The following is a 25,257-nucleotide window of genomic DNA, read 5'->3' as shown; positions in this document are numbered from 1 at the left end:
CCTCTTTTGGGGTGCTCGGCCTAGCTCGCCGGAGTCGGGGTTCGTACAGAAAATTTGTAGTGTCCGAGTCCCTCGTGTCCCAATAATCAGTAAATAGGCAAGAGGAGAGAGGTAATTTTAATACAAGCTTTATTGATCAAGATATATAGTGAAACCTGTGGAAAGAATACAGTGTGGTTGCTGCTGTGGGGGTGTCTTGTTGATACCCTGGTTGCGGGTAGATCCGTGTCCCGGTCTTCGATGGTGCTCAGCCGGCTGGCTGACGATGATACCCGGTGGTGGGTGATGCGACGCTGCGACTAGGGTCCAGTGGGTCGACTTGTGGTTACCCTGCTCGGGCGATGCGACTGCTGATCGTCGGCGTGGCGATACCCTGTATCGGTGATGCGATCGTCGGTGATCGGCTTGTGAGTACCCTGTTCGGGTGATGCGACTGTCTCGTGGTCGGCTTGTGAATACCCTGTTCGGGCGATGCGACTGTATCGTAGTCGGCTTGTAAATACCCTGTTCGGGCGATGCGACTGTATCGTAGTCGGCTTGTAAATACCCTGTTCGGGCGATGCGACTGTATCGTAGTCGGCTTGTAAATACCCTGTTCGGGCGACGCGACTAGGGTGCGTGACCGTTGCGGCTGGCCGCTGTCGTGGTCACGGTAGGTGGGTCCGGGTGACGTCACTCGAGGTGAGCGATCGTTGTGCCTAAGCTCGCACCGTCCCTAACGCCTTTCTGCTACCCTGTAGCTATCAAGATCCGCCGGCAAGGGCCAGATCTTCTCCTATGCTTGCTTGGCGAATGTGGCGAACCTCATTCGACGCCCTCCCCTATTCCTGATCTGCCATCCAAGGGCCAGGTCAGAACCCCAAGTCTATACTACCTGTACGGCGAGGTCATACGGACCGCGCTCGATACCCTGTTTCCGCGAGATCTGCCATGCAAGGGCCCGACCTCGTCCCACGGCTGACTATCTGTGCGAAGTCCGCCAACTAGGGCCAAACTCCGCTCCTCCCAGCTACTTCGTTAGATCCGCCTGCAGGGGGCCAGATCTAGACCTAACGCTACCTTCACCTTTCCTACCTTCTTTTCTATTAAGGTCCGCCGCCAGGGCCAAACCTTATTCTACTGCTAAAGCTAGGATTAGTACTACTTGTTAACTCACCAGTTGACTGCTCGGCTGCTCTGCAAAAGTGAAGTTGCACTGGCCGGTGCGTCGCTTTATATAGCCGGTCGACAGCTGTTCTCCCCCGATCGATAATCGATAATTCCCCGATGGCCGATAGGCAGGGCGTTGCCAGATCGATCGTATCCATTCGATTATCGTCAGCTGTTCAGGGCTGGACGCGCTATTCCTTGGCCGGCGTTGCCACTACTATTCTTAATCTTATTTGAAAGCTTAATTCTACTTATGGATTATATTTGTTGTTGCGACGTGGGTCGTCGCAACACACAGCAGGGCAACATGGTGTGGGTGGGCGGAAAGTTCAGGCCAAAAACTTTGTGAAACCACTTGAAAAGTTATTTACATTTTAAGTTGTTGAGGTTCACACGACGTCAAGTTGTGTTGTGTCCTTGTGATGTGCAAAATATCTGTAGGCAGGTAGACGGCTCACAAAGGACTGGCAGGACTCTTACACCCCCCTCAGCGTCTGTGTGCCGCTGTGTGGTCGCCGGTGTCAAATCTGAGGACCGCAGAGGCTTACATAGAAAATCTATTAAATTGCGGTCCTGGAGCAGATCTGCCGGTGGTGGAGTTCCTGGCGAAGCTGCAGCTGGCCTGCTGCTGGCAAAGTTTGCGACATAAAACAAACATTGGCGAGATATATCCGCCAGACTAGAGCCACGCGAGTCCTGACTGACGACGTCGCACTCGACGCTCTCAATGGCTGACTAAACTTTTGAATAAAGCCAGCAGCAGCCAGAGCCCCAGCCAGGGCCGGAGTCTCGGACTCCAAGAATGGCAGCTGGGAGTTTCGAAGAGTTGCAGCTGCAATGGCTCACACTGTGAGAAAATAGCATCAAAGTTCAAACTAATATGTTGGGGTTGAAAATCTGTGGATCGATCCATCACTGTCACCAGAGTTTTAAGAGATTTACGAACCACTTTAGGTTGTTAAATGTTTTTTAAATATTTTAAATTGTTGGGAGATCACTTTAAAATTTATAGAAAAGTGTCAAGCTTGAAATAAGTAAATTGTGAACTTTGTCCATTGATTTTGAGAAATGTATTGTAATTTAAAATTGTTTAAAGGTGTCAAAAATGTTATTAATAATTATTGCTTATTAAATTCCATAATGACCTTCAATTAATGGTAATTTTTTTCTCGCTGTGTCGGCTTGGCCCGCTGGCTGTTGGCATTGCAGTTCAGCCGGAAAACATAAAAAACTACTTGATTCTTCCTGCCGGAGTGCCAAAAGTAAGCACAGCAGCGCCACATAATAAATAAAGGAGAAGCAGCAGCAGAAGAAGCAGGAAATATGGCACTTAAAGTGCTTTAAATAACATTAGAAAGTTGACTCGCTTTCGTCCCAAGTATGAGAGTGTGTGTTTGATACCCAGTCTGGGCGGCTTGAAGAGCTTGTCTGGCCGGAGTCCCCATTCCTATCCCCATCTTTGTCGACTTTGTCAGTCTGTTTGACTTGAGCGAAAATCTTTCAAGTTGTGACATTCTCAGGCAAAGGCGCCCCTGCATTTGTTAAAGTTGTTAATTTGCAAGGCAGCTGACAGACAGAAACGGAGACGGCAACTAAAGGAGGAGGATCCTGGCAGCCATCGTCCTGGCCGCCTCTCTCCGCATTGTTTGTCGTGTTGCTACAACGCATATGACACTCGCCACGCCCACTAAGAACAACACACAGCCCGACTTGGGCGGGCGCACGCCCATAAATAAAACATTTCACTTTGTTTTGTCGACTGCCTCTTAGCCTAAACAAACAGATATCCGAGAACAGGGAAGTTACACTGGAAAGTATATTTTTAGGTCCTGAAAAGGATTACATTTTTGGAAAATGAAATTCTTATTTATGCTTAACAATAAAATATAAATAAATTTATTTGGCTCTGGAAGTTAATGTGTACTGAAAGATAAATCAGTTCTAAGAACAAACCAATATCTTAAAAGGCTAAATCCTTTATCTATTTAAACAAAGATCTATAATGTAATCATTGGTTAAATATATTAAATAAATTTTCTATATTTTTTCTGTGCATCCTCCCTCTCAGGAATATCCTAGAACCAAGCAACAAGAACTGAAAACCTCGAGAAGCATCCGAGATCCCAGCTTGGAGGAGCTACTTCTCCGCCATCCGATGTGACACACTTTGATTTGACTTTAATGCACAATAACATTTTATACTGCGCTCGCTGCCTTTGGCTGTTGTCTGCTGAAAAATGCACAAAAGCCTGGCAAATTGATGATGGAATGCCGGAATGCATTTCTCGAAAGCTTCCTCCCTCCATCCCCCTGGATCTTTGCTGCCTCACATGACTTTTCATCCACTCATTTTCAACTCACTCTCTCGTCGCCTGTGGCTGACATTAATCATTATTCAAATCTCGGCGGCAGCACACATGTGCGGAAAAGGATACGCAGTTAAATGCCAATTAGATGAAAATTGCACAGATTTGTGGTTTACGCTTTCAGTTATAAGAAGCCGCAAAACAATGTTATTAAATTTGGCCCCAAATGCAAAAGGTGAACTTGTGTAGAAGATTCGTTTGTACATATTTTGGTTTGCCCAAAATGCACTTTAAATCAACTGGAGGATAGTGTTTTCAGAAGAGTTTAAACATTCAGGGGCAGAGTTTAATCGGTTTTCTCGATTAAAGACAGTATTTGCTCTAAGAAAATGGTCTTTATATTCGTCGCATAATGAACTATATAATTAGTTGAAAGCAAAGTTTTTAACGCTGGATGATTAGAGATGGGAAGGCTAAAAAAGAGGATGCTTCTGTTTTAGTTTAGTAAAATGTTGTATTAGATTCAGAATACGATTTAGGGGCTATAGAAAAAGTTTATCAAATTTTTAAATTATTTCAATTACTATTTATTTCACAAGTACTACCTTTCTCATCACTGCCGCCCTCGAATGTAAATTTCTGGCCCTGCTTCTGTCTAAATTTCCTTTTTTTGGACCGGAAAACTTTGCCTAATTGGCAGAGCAAGTCTACTCTGGCCAGCCTTTGGATTTTCCTGCCATAATCTGCAAGCCGCCAACATGTTTAACTCCTGCACAATGTCAGCGGTGCTGTCGTCAAGTTCGGCCTGGCTTGGCTACATATTTCCGCCTTCGCCTCGACACAAGTTGCAACTCCTGGAAAAGTTTTTGGCTGCTGGAGTGCTCTCCAGGAATTTTTGAAATGCGCGCCCCGGAAAATTGTTGACAGTTGGAAGTCGTTAGCTTGGAGGTCGCATTAGCGCCCATAGGACCGCCAGTTAAATAATGAAAGCGCGCCCAAGTTATTCAATAAATGTCGGAAGTCGCAAGTCTGCAGCCTGTCAGGTGGGTTTAGTGTTTTTTCGATTGGATTTGGTATTGGCCAAATTACAGCACTCGGCACGCACCGTCTAGCATCCTCTCTCCTGGCTGCGCACAATTCTCACGATCCTGGCCACATGTGCTTGGCTTTCTCGACTAAGCTCTTGCCTTGCAGCTTCTTTTTTTTTTTTGGGTGAAAGCGAAATTCGTGACCTTCGCCGGGAAATTAATACGAGTGCGCGGGTACATGCAAAATTTAAACTTAATTAAACTTTCGCACACGCTGCATGCATGTGTGCAAAACGCAGTGCAAGAGCCAGCGCGAATTCAATTTTAATTATGAACTTAAATCGAAAAACTTTGCATTTATACGACGTCGACGGTGGGCAGGTCCTGCCTCCAGGACGCAGTCTGCCGTCTGCTTTGACTGTGGGCTCCATTCAAACAGACATTCGCGGCATTCAGGACATTCATAAAGTCGCTGGCTCTGGCTGTTGTAATGCACTAAAAGAAATTGGGTCAGAGTCTGGTAAGCTAATATACCTTTCAAAGGCCATAAAATAAGAACAAGCTCTTTAAAGGGGAATATGGAATTTATTAGTTTATTAAATATTAATCTTACATCTTTGAAAGGCTAAGAAATTCTCTTTAAAAAAGAAAAGCCAAGTTGGTAATTTTTTAAAAGTGCCTTCACCATCTCATTTATTTCTCGCAGTATTCCGCTGCTTTTATTTATGCAAATTTTCGGGTTGTTGCACTTGCGGCGACTCTCCAATGCACAGCCATTTTGCCATATAGCTAGCCGAGAGCTAATTAAATGTGGCCCCAAAAATGCAAGCTGCAGCCAGTGAAAAGCGAGCCAGAGAGCCCGCACAGAAATACAAGGCAGAGTGGTTTGGTTTGGGCATTTTAAAGCTAATTTAAAGGCTGCCTCCGATGGTTACAGCAGCGGAAGTGGCAAGGATCTGGCAATGGCGATGGCAGCGGCATGTGCCACACATCACGTGCCTGCGAAGACATTGCAGTCGATGTTCATGCATACAAATGCAGGCGGGCTCTTTATGACGTCAGTGTGTGTGTGACTTTTGCTGTGAGAAGCAAGGACCAAGGAGCGAGGAGCAAGAGGAGCCAGGACCGCGGAGCTAGTAGCCAGAAACTATGCCACGACTTTTAGTGTCGCCTAATGCTACGTCGCCTGCTACAATGTCGCGTTCGCCTTCGTTCTCACTCCCAGACTCCATCTCCGGCAGCTCCCATTGCCATGCCATTCCCATTCACGGGACCTGTTCCTCTTTTCCTCTTGTCGTTTTGTTTTTAAAACAAATTTCCAAAATCAATATTTGCCGAAAGTGTTTTGCATACCAAATAATTTGGCCAAACAACTTGCAAGGCAGCCGCTAGCAGCGAGATGAGGGAAAAAAACCGAAGAATTTGTAGTGGCAACAGCAGCTAAACAAATTGTCAACAAATGATTTTATTTTCCTCTCTCTTTTTTTGTATATTTTTTGTACATTTTTTTGGGGTCTCCAGTCGGGGGACCCACATACGTTTGGGGGCCTGTGACCTGGCCGCAGGGCGTGGGCAAACAGCAAAAAAAAAAATTGAATCGAACTTAAAGCTCGATAGGAATTTCAAGAATTGCTATGGCATATGGCAATCCAGTAAACTAAATATCCATTGTATAGACGGGGGAGAAAGGGAGACTTGGGGTTGAATTAAGCTCATATTCAGCTCACTTTCCCCAAAAGTTCTCCTGCCATGTAAGCTGCCTAAGCAAATAAGTGTTTCTGCCTAATGTGTGCCCAAGTTTTCAAGCAAAAGTTTTCTCCTGTTTGTACTTTGCATAAGTAAACAACCAACGAGCCAGAGACCCAGCCATATTTCAAGCGGTCACAGGCGAGGTGCATTGATATATTACGTGTCCAGTAGAGTAAGCTTTTGTGGTACCCTGTACTCGTTCAATAAAGGGGATATCTAAGAATGTATAAATATCATACAAATATTTCTAAAATTTTTCAAGACCTAGATTTTGAATAAATATTAAGACATCTCTTAGGTCTAATTTGTTCTTTTATATTGACCAAAGGATATCTCTTGGTCTTGACCAACTACCGTTTACTCCTCGCTTGTTATGCCTGGTGCCTGGTCAATTCCCTGCCCACCACCACCTCCTGCTCTCCACTCTCGTTAGCCTGCCAGAGTTGGCAACACTTCCGCCAGGCAGTGCAAGTTTGACACGCGCATCAACACGCGCTTTGTCTACCTCTCCCCAGTCCCCCGGTGTCTCTGCTCGCCACCGGAGTCCTGGCTGCAACAGGAAGACCGCTTAGACGCACACACATAAACAAATACAGTCGCGAGGTGGCACAGGACATTTACAATGTGTGTGTGTGTGTGTGTAGGAAATTGGTTTCGCTTGGCTGCACTTTGCTGAAAAACCAATACCAAGGACCTAGCAGGAAGTCTTCGGTGACCGCGCCGCACTCGATAATCAGCAATGACGGAAGGATGGAAGGAGGAAAGAGCAGGCAGGAAGGACCAAGGACTCACGACTGAGGACTTGCGGACAGTGGGCTTAGCTTGGCCTGGTCTGGCCTCTGTTCTTTGAACCTACAATTAATTTACTTTGTTTTTCCAGCTGACCAGACATTAACATTACATACTTGACTTCCGTGCGTGCCAGGGCCCTTCGATTGCCGACCTGCCATATGCCGGCATTTAGCCGTTTACTTACTTTAAGGATCATAAATTATTTTAAGCTGCTCTAAGCTTGCTTTTCGCTGATATTTCGCTGCTCCAAACGAGGACCAAACGATGTGTGTGTGTGAGAGAGTGTTTTTGTTGCGCGCACATCCTGGCAAAACGTTGGGCAATTATGGCGCACCTGGTTGCTATTAGGGCGTTCGCCACGCCCCCACCACCATCTTACCTCTAATGACAGCCATTTGTGCAGTTTTTGTCAGTTGCGTTTATTTATTACACTTGTGCTGCTGCTCGTAATTTGTTTATTTGTTGCTTTAAAAACTTTTGCCACGCGACGACATGCAGAGCATTTTATTTTGCAGAGAGAGAAATTGTAGATAGCCAAAGGAGCAGGATTTTCCAGGCGTATATAAAATATATACTTTTTTGCTGGATGTATAGAGATATATTTTTTTCTTTATTTACAGCTTCAGTTCCCCTAACTTTAGATATTTCGCTTTCATTTAAAACCCAAGCCCGAGCATCGCATTTGCATACATTCCATTTAAATATTCATTTGCTGCAAGTTGCAAGCTGGCAGCCCCCATTTTGCCCCAACAAACTGGACAGCAAACAATGAGCACAGCGGCGGTCGCCCGGTTCATTGCGGGTCAGGCCACTCAATTTTCAGTTCGGTTTAACTACAAACGAGTCGCAGTGACAGCGCGAATTGAATTCAATTTCTGCTGCATGTCAAGCTGATCCGAGTGACGTTCGATCGCTAATTGGAGGGATTATCGGTGCTGACCTGTGACTGCCAGAGGAAGACCGAACGACCCACGACAGGACACCGCAGATGGCCAAGATGGGGTGGCTGCTCTCATCGGGGTAAAACAATAAACAAATTAGGCGAATGCTGCATTAATTGAAGCGCTTTGTGTCCTGCTGCTGCAGAGAATAATATTAAATTTCCAACCTTAAAGCTTAATGAGCATAAATATTTGCTTTGCGTTGACTGAGGGGCGAATTCACAGTGGAAAACCCCAAATCCTTTCCCTGCAAAGGCGGGCCGATCAAAGCGGCAAATGAGCTTCACGACAGACAAAAGCCTTGATTGATTGCCGGAGAGGACTCGAAGTTTGTTGCTTATTTAATTAGTCGAAATTTTAATGGCTTTGCCCGGAGTTGATGGCGAACAATTTGGCTTTAAGCGTCATGCTCGACTTGCCAAATTGTTTTAAAACTGGTTGGAGTCAGGGAAAGCCAGGGGAAAGTCATGGGAAGCCTGCCTGCTGCCTGCCTGCCTGCAGATTCGTGTGTGCCGTCATCGTTGTTGTTGCTGTTTGCTAATTTCTCGGCATAATTACGGCAATTGCCGTAAAATTTTGGGTACATATAAATTGGAAATTAGTTAATTTGCAGTTGGATTGCATTGATTTCGGCCTGTAGCTTTCTGGCCACCGGCGGGGCATGCCACAAATCAATATGCGGGGCACACAGCACGGCATAAATATATATTTATTGACATGCCTAGTCATGGCAGCAATATTTTAATTAAAAACGTTTGCTAATTTCATAATTTAAGCGTATTAGCTGCGTGTTTTTTTGTTCTCGCACAAACTTAAATAATTTCCGTGCGTTGAGCTTAATTCACATTATTTATTTGCCAGCCATTTAATTGATTTCAATGTTTATTTTCAGCAATTTTTTACGGCCACACACTTCCATTCAATTATGTTTTCCCTGTTAATTTACCAATTTGTCGAACAAAATAAAGTATTATAAATTATAATTTAAATGTACGAATGCATTCACCCCGCTATTCACAAGCAATTTGCTTAGCTACTTACGTATATCGCATACATATAGTTGTTTTTTATTTTAATAATTAATGAATGGCTGAACTGCTCCAATTTAAATGGGAAAGCAGGCGGGATACCGAAAAAGCCCTTGATTACACACACACACACATGCACACTTGAAAAGCCAAATAATTTCCCAAAATAATTTCAATTATGAACAGATTTTACTTCGCTTAAGCCCGCATTCCGCCCCTCTAAATGCAGACACAAATGCCATTTGGTTTTGTGCTTCAAGTCGAGTATGATTCAATTAAGCCTTGGCCAGAACGTGGCTCTGTGTCTGTGTGTGTTTGGGTTTCGTGTGTGTATGTGTGTGTGTTTTTGCGTGAGTGGTTGTATTATTTTAGCGCAGTTAAATGCACAGTTTAAAGCAATTCACACAGGCAAAGCAGGCGGAGTTTATATAGGCCAGCATTCTTGGGTTAATTAACTCAATTTTCAGGCTATTCTGGAATATTTCCAAGGCTGAAAGGGAGTAAGTATGCATAAATGCACTTATTTCAGATTAAAAAAACATTAAAAGTGGCTTAAAAATTACATAAAACTATAGGGTTTTCTATATGTTATGATTTAACTTGTAAAGCATTTAAAATGCAATATAAAAATATTTAAAATACTTTCCATATATACATGATAATGGCAATATACCTTTCTGTTAATCCTTACACAAATTGCACACTCTTCCATATCCCTTTCCTGATGTTACCATTATCCTTAGTTTACCCCCACACAACTTATCATTAAGAACGCCTCCCACCGCCATGTTCACGCCCCTGTGGAGCGCGCCTTGGCATTGCAAGTTTGTTGGACACCTTAACGGGGCAGCAGCCGTGACAATCTCTTTTCACATTCCGGCCATGGCCCACACATTTTGCCACTCTGTGGCCTTCTAATTGATGTAACAAGTGTTCGGGCCATGTATCTGCCAGAATTTATAAGTGGCAAAAGAGTCGGGGAGTAGACACAGTCAACAGTCCAAGACGCTTGTCGATAGTTGTTGGCCTAAGGTCATCAGCCACCCAAGGCACAACCACATACTAGCAGGAGCAGGTCTGCGACCTCCCCCAAGGTTTCACACTCAATAGAAGGCGACACGTAGCTGGCCAAGTGCTGATGGCCCAGACAACTGCCACTGAACCGGACGGAGTCGCCTGCGAGGCTGCTCCTTCGCTCCTGCTCCTGCTTCTGCGCTGCTCCTGGTTCTGCTTCAGCTGCAGAAGCTTTAGCTTCGGCTGTTGCTTGTAATAAATTTGCTTGAAACATGCAATGCCCCGGGGACAAGTGCGGAGGATTCCGTCCGGATTGCCGGATTGCCCGGTGCTGGTGCTGATGCTGATGCTGATGCTGTCTGTGTCTGGCTTTTGTTCTATCCATCGCTGATGATGTCGGTTTGCCGTGCAAAGCCACAAATTGCCACTTGGCTGCCCGCTCGTGCCAATCTGCTGCAATGCCTCTTCTTATTGTCGTTATTGCTCCTGTTACTGCTGCTCCCTGCTAAGTTTCTGTTGTTGCCCTTTGAATAAATCTAAAGAAATAGCATTTAATGTCTATTTGCAGGAGATTAAGATAAAAAGCATTCCCTGGCCCTGTTATCCGAATGGAGGAGGAGGGTTGACCAGGAACTTGGTCAGGACCTTCGGCCTGCAGCGGCTGGCTCTGGGCATTCGTGCGGCTTATCGATCTGGATTTGGTGCATTGTCTTGCTATCCAACCCAATCCCTTTTCAAATGGCACGCTCGTAACTGCCACAAACAAGTGACACAATCAACACTTGATAGAACAAACACTTCTAAATTAATTAAATTGCAAATATCCTTGAAGCCGGCTGCACTGCTCGCTCACACACGGTCAGATGGTCGCACTTGAATGTCCTTTCATGCACTGGGGGAAAATAGTAGGTAACTTTGAAAGGTATAAAGTTAGCCTTGGGGTAAGCTAAATTAGAGAATTCAGTGACCTAGTATACACAAAAAACATTAAAAATGTCGTTTTAATATTATTTAAAATATATTTTAGCTTAGTTCCAACGTATTTCTTTGATTTGATATTATTGAAAACCCTTTTTAACCCAAGAATATCCTTTTTTCTCAAGGTGCATGGCACATCCCATATAGTTGACAACGTTCTCTCGTCAATACTGCTTTGTAGGACCACTCTGCTCAAAGATAATCCAGGCCATCAATAATGCAAACAGTTCTTGCTCCGTCCGCTCCTCCTCCCTCTTGCATCGCCTAACCTTACCCCTGGTCCTGTAGTTAGCAGATCCTTCGGTTCGGAGGAGCTGCAGCCTTGTTTACTTTGGCTTGTGCGTCGCCTGCAGTTCTTTTGTGCTTTTGCTTTGGCTTGGAATAGTTTTGCTTTTGTTTTTTTCACCTCCTCCTACTCCTGCTCTCAGGTTCTCTGGTGCTGGCGGCCGTTGGCCAACAATTTGGCCAAAGATTTCTCAAGTTGAGCTGAGTTTGGGTTAAACTTGAAAATTAAATGAAATATTTTGCCAGCTCCTCGGATCAGGTCGCCGCTTATGCAAATGCAATCAGAAGAATACTCGAATTTTGGCCACCACAAACACACAATCAAAATGCTGGGGGAGTGGGGGGCAGGTTTGGCAATTGTCTCCTGGGCAATCAATCAAAGTTTTTTGAGGAGGGGCGTTAACGGCAAACAACATTATAGCCTCAGTTTTTCCACCCATTATGCAACGAGGACACGCCCCCGCAAAGCCACAGTTGCCCAAATGCGGGTGCGGGTGCTAAAATTACATAACACGAATATAAATTATGGCCGCGTGTAAATTTTTCGATTGCTTAATGAGCGGAAGTGGCCATCATATCGTTATATGTTTCAAGTTGTACATGTCGCTTAAATAAATGTTACGGAATGGGGGACATGGTCAGGGGTATCGGCAGGCGTATGGGCGTGGCCCCGCCAGGTGTTCCGCATGCACTGCATAATTAATTACAATTAGGCGAATCGGGGTTTGATTGCAGGCAGGAGGTTCCTGTTAATTTGCAAAAGTGTTGCAATCCCCAAACGTTCGACGAGAGGAGAGCATTTAATTTATGGGCCAGCTGTTAAATGTTATACATTGTGTGACAAATAGCCGCCTGCAAAGTTGCAAATTAGAACTTTGAGATTCGGGACATGTGAAGTAATTAAAGCTGATAATGTCGCCGGAATGTAAGCCATGTTTAATGAGTCACTGAGAGTAGGTTTTTGCTTGAAATTTCATAGATCCAACAGTTGGTAAAATGTAAATTATTTCCCTTGATTTTGTGTCAAATTTCTTTTGTATTTTCATAAATTTTATAGGGTTTCCAATTCACTTGATATCACAGAAATACATACTTTCTTTCTACTTTAATGGTTAGCTATACAAATTATATATTCTTTATATTGTTTAAATTATTTATAGTATTTTTCCGACCTCCCTTAGTGTATCCATAAATCCCTGATTCTCTTAGAACCGCCTCCCGCCAATTGAATCGCACTTTTATTTCACCCGAACTCAATTTCATGGCATTTAGAGCAGATTGCGAGTGGCGGCGGTCCGTCCGAGTGACGTAAATTAAATTAGTGTCAAAAGAGCATTGTGAGCTGGCGTGAGTGAGTGTCTGTGCGTGCCTGACACGACCGACAAACATAATGACCACCAGCAAAAGTAAAGGCACTGCCAGCACCAACAAAACATGGGGAACATCCACAGAAAGGCAGGAAAAAAGGCAAAAAAAAGAGGCAAAAATTGTATGCAAATTATGCTTGACATTGTTTCAGCATACTTTTTGGCGTGTGCGCCAAGACAAAAGCTGACATTTAGCCCAAGGAGCATAAAAAGAGATACAAACGCAGGACTGGCACACCGAGAGAGAGACAGAGACCGAAGCGGCTGAGGAAACTTTTGTGACATTTTTTGGCGCGCACAACGGAAACGTGCAAAACTGGCAAATTTATAATGAGCCGCGGGTTCAGTGCTGCGTCCGCGTCCGCGTCCACGTCCGCTCCAGCCTCTGCACCTCCTTACTCCACCTCCACCTCCGCCTCCGTGGCTCTATCCACTCTCCCTGCCAGATCCCAGATCCCACATCCCCGCCAGCGGCGCTTTCTTTTGCTCCGCTAAGCACTAAGCGCATTTGTCGCAAGGTTTTGACTTTAAAAGCGCCAAGCCGCACTCCAAAATGCTCCCAATTCCAAGCTTCCAGGCTCTGGGCCATGGTTGCGGTTAATACCTGAAAATGCTTTTAAGAGTTTTCATACCTTGATTTATTGGTTCTCACGCATATATATGTATATAGCCACGGTAGCACCGAGCAGAGTTTACTGCCAAGGCATTTGCATTTCAAATATGCCACGAATTGATGTATGGGATGGCTGAGGAATCGCTGGCTCAAAGTGTTTGCACACTAGAAAAAATATGAATTTTAAGTGCAAGTTTTTAGCTGATCAATTTTAAATGGGAAAATAGCATAAAGAATGGGAAAATGTGCAGAAATTATATAGTTTAAAGAATGCAAACATAGATCCGTGTTGTTTGATACCTTTTAATAATAATTTTTATTTAAAGCCTTACCAAATCTTTGCCATAATTTCTCTCTGTGTTATTAAACTGACGTTACGGTCCAACGCGATTTATTGCATTATTGATATTAAATCGGGAATCGAGTGCTTTAATTTAAAATTAAATACACAAAAAGTACTGGTATTAAGCGGGGATTGTTTCCAGTCCGAGTTGTCTCTGCATTTATTTTTCACGCGTAATGAATGCATTTTCGAGCTTAATTGCGATAAAGTACCATCTTTTAACAATAAATAAGATAACAAAGTCCTCGGCGCCTGGCAATTGTATCAACCGCGAAATCGTTGACAAACAAAAGCCCGTGTCTGAATTGGTATTTTCTCAGGGGGAAAAACAATTTGTTTATCTTTTAAATGCCATACAAGGCTTGGCTTATTAAATTTGCGGTCCTGCCGCCTGCTCATCTTCATTTCTTGGTTGTTTTTATTTTTTTGGTTGCTTTTGGGCCAAGTCCGCGAACTTTGAGCCAAGTAATCAGCTTGCACTTGAGCGGCAAGTGACGGAAAAGAAGAGTAAGAATGTCAGAGGAGGGGGGGCGGCGGGGCTAGCCAAGCCGTTGACAAGTTGGCTAACTTTTAATGCAGCTCACTTAAAAGTTGGCGGCAGCCTTGCGTTTACTTTATTAAAAGCACGACGAGATCTTGATGCAATGTCAGCGTAAAAAATATTTCCATACGCACTGTTGGCCCGCTGCAGCAAGGAATTCATACTTAAAAGGTTAACTGAGGAATTTAAAGCTTTCTCACTGTTTCATACTTTAAGCTATGCCATTTTAACGACATTAATGCCTTCACGTATGCAAACATCAGGCGGAGGAAAGGAAAAAGCGTCTGCTCCATCACGACAAACGGAGCCGAGTCGATTGCCTGGCACTTGGACACATGTAATAATTCAATTGTGTGAACATCTATTAAGGAAGATTGATGACAGGCGCCGGCAATGAGAGCACGAGCATGAGGCCAGTGTCCTGCTGCAGCAAGGACCGGACAGTAGAGCGTTGAGTCAGTGTCAGTGCGTTGCCGGAAAAAAACACAGATGCACAGATACAGGCACAGGGATACACGGACACATACGGGACATACAATCATACGGGATAAATAAATAAATAAATAAAAGCGCCAGCCAGGACTGCGAGAAGCAGCATCTATCATACTGGCAGCAACTCAGCGCTTCCTTCTGACGACGTCACACGTGTTCAAGGTGTGCGAGCACCTGCTCGGATTCCTCGCTTATTTTGGTTTTTATATCCATTAGTAGTAAAGATCAGGGGTATATTGGAGAGTTTGTGAGGAAGAAGTTAGGTCTTAAGATCTAAAAGTTTTAAATCAAACTGGGACTCAGGGATTTTAAGAGAAAAGAAAGTCAAGGATATTTGAAGAAATTTTAATTATCCTAATTAAACAAGTTTATATTGCCCATTTTGTAGTGATTTTTGGTTTGATTTTTATCGTTTTAGAAAGTCTACGTGAATCATAAAAACCCCCTCTGACGTTAACCAGTATCTCCTAGTCTAGACCCTCCTCAACTTTAAGTCCTACCTGCCTTATTTTTTATTGTACACCGCAGTCTCACATGTCAAATAAACGCTGTCAAATGGAAAATAATTCAAGCCGGGACAACCGTGGCAGTCATTTTTAAAACGCTAACAGGGGAGCCGTCCAAGCGAGACAGAGCCGTGGCCAAAGCAATATTGACTTACTGCCGGGCATTTTCAACCTTATTAAGTTGACACTGGGGCGGTGTCGCGTCTATGGCGCCTTTAAAGTTGCAGCTTGCCGACTGCCAAGGACGGCCAAGGACTCCTCCCCTTTATGACAATACGCTTGAGTGCCTGCCGCAGTGGCTTTAAAAAAAAAAAAAAAAAAAGAAACGGAGAGTGTGCGATAAGTGGAAACAAGCTGACATTTATGCAGTTTGCCCAGCCAGCCTGCAGGCAGTCGCTCGAGCAGAGCACACATCTCCGAGTGCACATATTTTGCTGTTTCAGCTGCGACTCTTCTTGGGGCGCTCCGGCAGCAACAAAGCCAATACAAGGAACCTAACGAGCTTATTTCCAGACACCACCAACTCAGTCAAAGTCGCAGCAGGAGAAGCTAGGTCTGCTGCTGCTGCTGCTGCCTGGCGGCTACATCACATGCATGATTGACTGCGCAGTTGTGCAGCGAAACGACTGATAGTCGGTCGGACCAGCCATATAGAATCAGGACATACAACAGACGACAGAACGAGAGCACATCTAGGTCTGGCGGGGAACAGGTGTCGTAGGGTTTCCCTTCGACGATTGTCATAAACTCCGGGCACATGTCCGCGTTTGCCGCCACTTCATTTGTAAGTCTGCTGGCTGGGATTATAACAACTCAAGTTCCGGATTCTGCTGATGCAAACGGCAGACAGTGGATGCTTGAGCGTAAACCAATTAAAAGACGCTGGGTTAATAATGAACGCGGCACCCGGTCATCACGTTCGAAAGGTTGAGATATAGCGTCAGCAAGTTCTCCTCTTTTTTATTCTTTTAATAAAAACTGCATTAAAACTGAATTGAAAGAAGCAAAGGTAAAGAAAACTCAGTCAAGAAAAAAATGTAGAGGGGAGCTTAGTTCACCGGCTTCTTCGGCTGCCAGTTAATTAAAAGTTTATTGCCAGAGCCAGGGATGCACGAAAGCAGCCAATCCACCAGGGGATAATATTTAAGCCCAAATTAATAGGGAAAAGGACGCCAAACACTTGCAACAGATTGATGTATTCCTGGCTTCCAGGACCCGAACAAGTGAGCTGCACAAAACAGCACTTTATTAAAGTATTATTAATTAAATGCTGGCTCTAGTTATCAATTAAAATTGACTACCATGGAAGCAGCAGAGAGCAAAGGGAGAACAGAAAATTCCAGCAAGAGAAAATTGGATTAAAAGGAAGGCGTTTCCTTTGTCCCAACTTTTACATCCTGGCCAAGCGAATCGAACTCCAACTCCAACTCGAAGTCGCAGGACAATTAAGACAAGCAATTAACAGGCGATCAAACTGAGTGAGTTGCCTTGTTTTTTTTATCTGTCACTTGTCTCTCGGTTTTATGGGGGAAACCAATGCGAAAACTTGACGATAGCAAACAGCGAAAACCAATAAAATGAACTTGTCATAAAATTAACGCATTTATAAAGCAAACAATGCGGGATTAACAACAGGCATTCCAGCTCCTGCCTCTGACACTGTCATCCAGCATCAACAAACGATCCTGATGAGCATGGAAATGGATGGAATGGAGTGGCAAGAAAGGACTCATGGGGAGTCGAGCAGAAGCATAAAAAAAAAAGAAAACACCCGCGTGCCGTATGTCGAACTAAAGCCATTTATAGGCCATTTTTATTTACACGCTGCGGCCGAGTTGCGTGAGAAATAACTGCCACTTCATTTGCACAGAGAGTCTCCGGCAAACAGATAAGACAAACATCGTCCTGACAACACACACACTCAGATCATCATCGTCATCCTTGGCGGAATGTTTATGACTGGGCCCATACCCTGATGGCACCACAAAAACCCAGCCACAGTTGATTCGGCGCTCGTTAAATTAAAATTTGCACACGATTTGCCCTGATAAAGTGGATACTCAAACTAGCACGCGATGGAAATGAATATATGAATAAATATTTATATAGAAATCATTATCTTATCAAGTCTTTAGTTTATAAGGAACTTTTAGAGAGAACAATTCGATTTTTAATAGGAAATATATTAAGACTTAAGGTGTTAATTGGTAACAAGATTTTGAATATATTAAGTTTACTTAAAAGCTTTAATAGAATTATATTTTATTTATATATTTTAATTTTGAAGATTTACTAATATTTTTCCATATTTTTTAAGGCATTTTCCCATAATTTCTAATCCTCTAACACAGAAACTTCTCAAGACCCAAGTGCTTTCTCACATTTTATGCTTTATTTCCAAGTTATTCTTATATTTACCCAACTTGATATCTTTATAATTATCCATTTTATGGCTCTGTTTTTCTTTGCTGCTCCAAAGAGTATGTTAAGTTCGTTTTTATTGGAAAAAATACCGCCACGTAGTGCAGGCGAACATGCCAATACTCGGCTTTATCGCCTGTAGTTCTGAGGAAGTTGTCGCCATCCGTGGTTGTTGGTGTTGTTCCTCGTACGTTGCATGACAGCTGGCGCACACTTTGCGCCTTTGCCCACAAATTACTGCAGTCAAATTGATCGATTGTCCTGTGGAGGAGCGTCGGGTATGGGGACATGCTGTAAGCGACGTAATGGGGCCAAGAGACAGAGAGAGTCGGAGTCGAGGAGGGAGACGGCATTTTATGATATAAGGCAAGAGGCACTGAACTGTGGTAAACGATTTGTTGTTGTTGTTGTTTTTGGTCTTCAACATTGCATGCCACAAACACGCACACACACACACACCCGTACACTCACCCACACACTTACACACACGAGCATCCCCGCACACAGATGAATTGAATTAAATTGGATTCGTTGAGTTTGTGTAAACAAAATTTTAATGTCTTTTTGCTTTTGAAGTCATTCACTCAAACTCAAGTTGTGAGCTGTGCAGCACAGACTTATACACACACACACCCTTGCTTACCCACACGCACACACCCACACAAAGGCCAAGGGGGTGAAGGGGGCAGGGGAGTCACCATGATGTTGATATGTCTGACATAAATTTCATCAACTGTCTAAGTTAATGACAGTAAATTTGTTTGAAAATTGCTTTAAAATGGCAGGGCAACCAAGCAGCGCAAAAACAGAGTTGGGCTTTTGAAAAGGGAAGGTTATTCTTGGTTGAGGCTGGTACACAGGGAGAAAAAAAAAGGAATACCAAAACTAAGACTTACCTAGGAACTATCAAAATTAAAGCTATGTAAATAGCTTTTTCAGAACTTAACATAGAAGGTATCTCCCTTAACTTAATTTCTAGATTTTTTATGACTTATCCCAATTTCCCTCAGTGTCCTTGGGTTAGTTGTTAAGGTAGGCACAGATACAAAGAGCCATCGCCTGGGCGCCATGTCGCTGTGACAGCCATGCGCCAAAGACGCCTAGCACTGGCAAAAGAAATGACTGAATCCAGCGAAATGTGTCATGATAACTCAAATAAAGAATGGAAGCCAACCCATGCTGAAACCCGCTGTCGCAGCCGACCTGCTCAGCCTCCGCCTGCTGCTCCTCCTCCGAGTTCAAGTCAGTCAACCAGCCGCGAAATGCAAAGTGCGCGGCATTCGCGGCAGCGCCAGCGGAAGCAAAGCGCACACACATGAGGAAAGCGAGAAAAAACTGGGGAAAACTGGGCAAAAACTGGGTACAAAAAAGTAGAGAGAGAGTGCACACAGGATGCCCGGCTAGGATGAACTTATTACGTAAGAGCGAATTTATGAAGTGAAACGAGTTAAATGCCAGGCCAAGAGCAACGCTGAGGCGTGGTAACCAGTAAAGGCAACAACAATGCACTCGAAAAAAAACCTTTACTAAGTTAATAATTGTTTTTTAGACCCCAAAAAGATCTTTTTAAAGAGCTCTTTACCCAATATATTTATATTAGTAATGCCAAAATGTATACCAAATAGTAAAAACACATTTTCTGCTACTATAAATTTTAAGGCAGACACTTTGATTTATCGTTTTACTATTTTAAAAAATTTATAAAATATACTTGATCTTTTTTCTTATGTGTGACCACCAAGAAATCATTTTGTTGCCTGTGTCTTGCGCCCAAAATTTTTAATCTGATGATGTCAACACAAATTGTGGCCCGCGAGTTGAGAGGGCCAGAAAAACACAGGACCAGCAGTAACATCAGCGGGTGGCTGGAAAAAAAACTATATATATGTATATAAAAAAAAAAAAAATGGAAAACTTCAAGGACTCCGCAAAACGCTGTGGCTGGCAAAAGGTTAGACGGCGAGTGTCAAGCGAGGAGCAGCTCGCCTTCGAGTGGCGCGCGAGAATCTGCGACTGCAACTGCCACAGCGGCCTTGTAGTGTCACTTACAGCACATAAATTTGCGCGGCTTTTTATTATTTTTGTTGTACTCGTTGTATTATACAACTGCAATTTGCAGTTGCTGCTGCTGCTGCAGGCCAAGTAGCAAGGAAGCAGCGTGGAGGGTGTCACAGCAGCGCGCTAATGCAAGGCACCGCAGCGTGAAGGATACGGGCAGGGCTTGGCTTGTTGAGAGTGTGTCTCCTGGCGCCTTTCAGCTTGCAGCTTTCGGTTCTCGAAAACTTGAAAATGTTAAATGATGCCGGATGAAGATAGGTAGGTCAGTGGACAGGTAATCAAAGACTGCAACATAAACCCAGTCGCAAGAAGGCTTGAGTTAAGATAAGGATTCATTTTAATGCCATATTTACCTGTTGTTATGGCAAATATTTTCCTGTGTTATAAACCACAAATACCTTTCCTGTGCTTTTAATTAAGCCCAACATCCAAATGCAATTAAAACCTTGTTGCAAAGTCAAAGCATTCGGTTTGCTGCCCGCGGTTTTCGGCTGCCATTAGATACTCCTATCGCAACATTTACTCACCCATCCCTAACGCCAAAAACAAAGCTGCAAGCTGCCCCAGGACACCTTCACAGAGGGATGCACAACCCCACATCCTCCCCGTGCCAAAAGTCACGAGCTTGCATGTGCTCTCGCCCATATCTCGTTTAAATTATCGACAACGCCGGCAAGTATATCAAATTTACGGCACCCACAGTGCATGCATAACAAGCTGCCGCCGTACAGTGGGCACCAGGGGAGAGGCGGTATGTATTGAGGGGGCGGGGCAAGTTGCCCCAGGCGATCGGTAACAAATGCAATACAAAGATAATAACGACGCTGCCAAACAATATTGTGTCCAATTAAATTGCATTCCGCCGCGTGCGCGAATTATGGAAGCCAAGCGAATGCATTGCAAATGCCGTTTATTAAATTTCAATTCCCAATCAATAAGGCTAGTCCGCTGTTCCTATCCGATGAAGATGCCAATGCTGGAAGAGATTCCAGCAACGCTGCGATCCGGCGGCAGCAATTTAATGAAAGTATCACAATGATTGGTTTCCACTGGCGACTAAGCAGCGGCAAAAATGTCCGGCATAATGAATGGCATCGGGCAAAGACACTGGGCGCCGTTGAGCGTCGTCTCCGAAACTGCGTCTTTGTCCTCGTCCTCGTCCGAGTTGCATTAGTCGCCAACATGGAAATGCTATATATAAGCCCGGACAGGAGCCTTGGCTGACAGGCAGCTTAAATCCTGCTGAAAGAGCCGGCACTGAGAGCTCTGGAAGCTGTAGCTGAAGCTGACGCTGGAGCTGGGGAAGTATCAGCATCGCATCGCCATCGCCATCACCATCAGGCAGAGCAGCCCCAGCAAGATGCATTGTTTGGCGTAGAATTTAATTTTAGTTTAACTTTGTAATTTATCGATGCCGTATGTCGTCGACGAGCTCAGGCTTTCCGCTTCTTCGGTCGTCTCTCCTCTGAAATGGCAGCGCCCGAAATGGGAAAAGGTCCTTTTTGTAGTATGAGCCTTGACGGTGGCACACTGAGAAAGAAATCATAATTTTATGGGATGTTTACTGTGTTAATTGGGAATGAGTTCCAGTTAAAAGGAAGTTTAAGTTTTACTTTCATGGGATTAATCAATAAATAGACTACTGAGTAGATGAAATGTTATAGAAAATGTCTTTACTCTTAGCCCAAAAGTATAATGCGGACCATACAAATAGTATTACAATATTTTTAAACTATGTTTCCTGTTACTAATGATCACATTTCTTAGTTACCAGATATTAAAAGATTTTATTTATAATTAAATGGGATTTATCCAAATCTCTTTGATGATTTCTCCCAGTGCTTTGCCGCCTTTCAAACGCAGCTCGCCGCTGACATAGCTGCTGACTACCTTCATTAGTGTTTTGTTTGGCTTTGGCTAACCATGGGGGACAGGCAGGGATCCTTCTACTTTTTTTTTTTTATGTGGGCTTGCGCTTTTTGAAGTTTACCCCCAAAAAACTGCTAGTTACCAATCCCCCAAGTTCTTTTTTGGCTTTCTCCTGTTTTTGTAGTCCTGTTTTACTCTGCTGTTTTCCCCCTATATTGTTGGCCAGTTCGCCTTACCAGCTGCGCTCTGTCTTGCATTTGTCTTCATCGACAGCCAAGTTGTTAGCTCTTTCATTTTTCTTTCGCTCGGTCGCAAAAACTTTCGACTCGCTCTCATTTGCCATCCGCCGGCCAGCATCCACTCAATTCCCATTTCCCAGTATCAGTGGCTAACTCGTTTGTCTTCCCAGTTCGCTTTACGTATACGTAATGACAATTAGAATTGACAGACACAGCGCTGGGAAAGTTGCCCCGGCCAGTAGTTGCCTCCAGCAGCTGTTATTGTTGATTGCATCTAATCCCGAAGATTTTATTCTCGCTGCAGTTGCAGCTACACAGCTTCAGTAACAGTTACAGTTCTGGTTTCAGTTTCAGTTTCTGTTCCAGCAGCACCCACTCCATTAGCTCTTAATGAACGAGTTACAGTTTGGGCGAAGGCAAAATGATGGCACGAACACCCTTTCCGGGACACTCGCTGGGACCCATCGATATGGCATCAGACCCCATGGTAAGGGTACACAATAGTTTTTGGCTTGCACCCAAACTCCTGGCTTGTTAGCAGCCGCATTACGTGCTCCCAGCTTTTAATTTGTGGGTGTCGAACTGGGACATTCACCCTAATCGGGGTGGGAGTTACTTGGAGCCACTTTCAAGTGCACTCCAGCAGCCATTCATACTCTTTGTACTCGAGCAGTTGAGGCCAATTAATATGCTCGCATTACAAATATGCGCTCAATTAGGCATAATTAGTCAAGCACGTGTGGCCACGCCCCGTCCATTAGCCATGGGGGGGATGAGGAAGGGCTCCTGCTGGTCTGCCTGTCTGTCTGTCAGCATGTCAGCCAGTCAGTCTCCCCAGCCATACATGAAAATCCAATTTCGCGTGGGTTTCATTAGCAGCTCTCCGCGCTTCTTCTCTACACTCGTGTGTGGCTGACTCAAGCAATTTCGAACGGAAAAGGACAAAACCACAAAAAATAATTAAGCACTCGGCGAATTCGCCGCTTGACAATGTCAGCAGCCTTCAGTCGAAACAGTAGCAGAAATCAATGGAAGCACTCGGTATTGAAATATTTCTGGTTCTTCTGCGGCGGCTCAGTCTTAGGCGGATTGCAAATCCAAAGCCTTGTCCTGGCCATGACGGCAAACAACAACCGGGACATGTGTCGCTTAACATTGTGCCAGAGGCACTCGCGACGTGGTCTCGCTATATTGAGTTGTCTGCCCATCAGTCAGAGAGATAGCCATCCTGGCAGTCAGTTAGTCAGAGCCCGGGGCTCGGAGCTTGGTGTTGGGTGCCCAGCTAGGAGCTGGTCGGCATCAAATGAAGTGAAATCGATGCGCTGCTGACTCTATTCATATGAGCCAAGCCAGACGCACAAACAGCAGGCAGTTAGTTAGACATTCGAGGACACTACAAAAAATTCTAATTAAATTCAAAGAGTTGCAAACTTGTGAAACGGAAATAGCTTTGAAGACTAGAAAGTAAATGTATAAAGATTTAAGATTAAAGTAGAACTATGGGTAAGTTTAGTTACTTTTCTATATACTTTTTTTTATTTATACAAATTTCTTTCCGTGTTTGAGATATCAGTTAGCAAAAGCCAGAGACCGGAGAGCAGCCATCCTGCTGCGGGCGGGCGTCATGCGGGCAGCTGTCAATGTGTCTATGGAAATGCGCGGCGCACATTTGAGTGGATTTGCTAACTGATTTCGTTGAACGGCCGGCGACTACTGGCGGTGTTCCGTCGCTTTTGCGCCGACAATCGAATTGTGTTGACGTGGCTGGATTATTACTTCATAAGCAGGACGAAACAATAAAATAATAATACAAGCCCATGGGTAATGCCAAGCCAAGCAAATCCCGGCCACCGCCGAGAAATCTCTATGTCAATTATCAGCTATTCCTTGTCTGTGCGCCCTTGTGATCCGACAAACCCATTAACCATTTCATTTGATTTTCGTATGCGAATCTCAATTGCCAATGGCATTCCCTATTAGCAGCGGCTAAGCTAATTTGCTGCCAAAGACATGGCAAAATCGTGCGGAGCCACTTGAGATATGTATGCCAATTGTCGCAGCCAGAGGGGCGTGGCTGGGATTTGGTAATAAGATGTGAGAGCATCGAGAGTTCATTTAATTGGGCCGGAGATCAAATCAATCAGAGCAGCCAAGACAACGGAAATAGTTTGGGTAACCCAACAATGATTTTTATGCGAAAATCTAACAAGCTTTTATGGGATTATTGCACTTTTATCTCAAACAAAAAGCCAAGAGGGCAATCAATCAATAAAATTGATTTAGAGTAACAATGTAGCATCAAATAATACAATAGCAATTTATAGCCTGGTTTAAATTGAAATATTTAACCGACAACAAAAAAGAAAGGGTAAATAAAATCTCATTTTTTTAGATTAAAAACTTTTCAGCTGTGACAGACATCCAAACGTTTTTAATTAATATATGCGACGGCCGACAATCAAATATTTCACGGTTTATTTTAAAGCCATTAACCACCGGCTGCAGGATATTTCCTCGCAATTGGAAAAAATACGCACATCATCATTTTAATGCATTTATTTCATTGGCAAAAAATGTGCCCTAAGCTGCCGGCTGATGCCTGTGATGGGAATGGGAATGGGGCTGGAGATGGAGATGGAGATGAAGCCGCAATGACGTGACAAAACGAGAACCTACCGGAATCGATGGGGCGCCCAGGCAGTTATTTCCGTTCGAAGGAGACGAGAACCTGTTAAGCACTCAATGCGTTGAAGAAAATATTCGGAAATAAGTTCATTCATATGGAGTTTGGCCAGGAGGGAGCCGGAGCAGCAGCAGCGTCCGTGGTTGGACGTTTAAATGGATTTTACGGAATCCTCATTTAAATACGCTACGGGAGGCAATCACAGTGGCAGTTGGTTAACAGCGACAGATGGATACCCTTTTTGAAATAATATGTGTCAAGTTTTAACGGAATTAAATTTTAACTAAAATTGAACAAATTAACAGCAAAATTGTAACTCAAACGCAGAAAAAATAAAACAGTGTGTAGTTAGTAATAGAGTCTTATAAAGCTGCTCGTTTGATGGCACACCGGGCAGTTGCCACAGACTTCCAGGGCTCTGGTCAGGCAGCTCATGCAGTAGATGTGACCGCACAAAGTGGCCACTGGCACCTCCGTCCTATCGAAGCATAGACGACACTCAGTGAATGGCAAGTTCTGCGATACCTCCAGTTCGTGTTCATCGTCTCCGGTTAGATCGATTGTGGGGATATCTTCAATTTTACTAGGCAACGGATCGCGGCTGTCCATTATGATTAAAAATTTAAATTAAATTCTGGAAGCGTATCTTTTTGAGTTGTGCCTTTGACAAGGCTGAGAATAGTTTGACTTATAACACCAAGGGTGCCTTTCGATTCCAGAAAGATGGATACCCGCATGTTGTTAGGGTATGCATATGTATGGCTTTTGTGGTATATGGCAGCGAGCGAGCCAGTTCAGTAATCGCATGTGCCTGGCCGCAGAAACAACCCACATGCATACACAGCCTGGCCCTGT

General features: G+C 44.1%; 1 protein-coding gene across 1 annotated transcript; it reads right to left on the bottom strand.

Annotated features, from left to right (window-relative positions):
• Positions 1-299: 299 nt before the first annotated feature.
• On the bottom strand, positions 300-25,011 carry LOC138928738 (E3 ubiquitin-protein ligase RNF185-like). The gene is made up of 2 exons (XM_070286269.1): positions 24,793-25,011; positions 300-416 (listed from the first exon to the last, which is right to left on the bottom strand). Exons 1-2 carry the CDS (start codon positions 25,009-25,011, stop codon positions 300-302), a joined length of 336 nt encoding a protein of 111 aa, XP_070142370.1.
• Between the last annotated feature and the right edge of the window lie 246 nt (positions 25,012-25,257).

The sequence above is a fragment of the Drosophila kikkawai genome, chromosome 3R (assembly GCF_030179895.1).
Source record: "Drosophila kikkawai strain 14028-0561.14 chromosome 3R, DkikHiC1v2, whole genome shotgun sequence".
Lineage (NCBI taxonomy): Eukaryota > Metazoa > Arthropoda > Insecta > Diptera > Drosophilidae > Drosophila > Drosophila kikkawai.
Note: the sequence above shows the minus strand (reverse complement) of the source record. Positions and strands in the feature narration are given on the sequence as shown.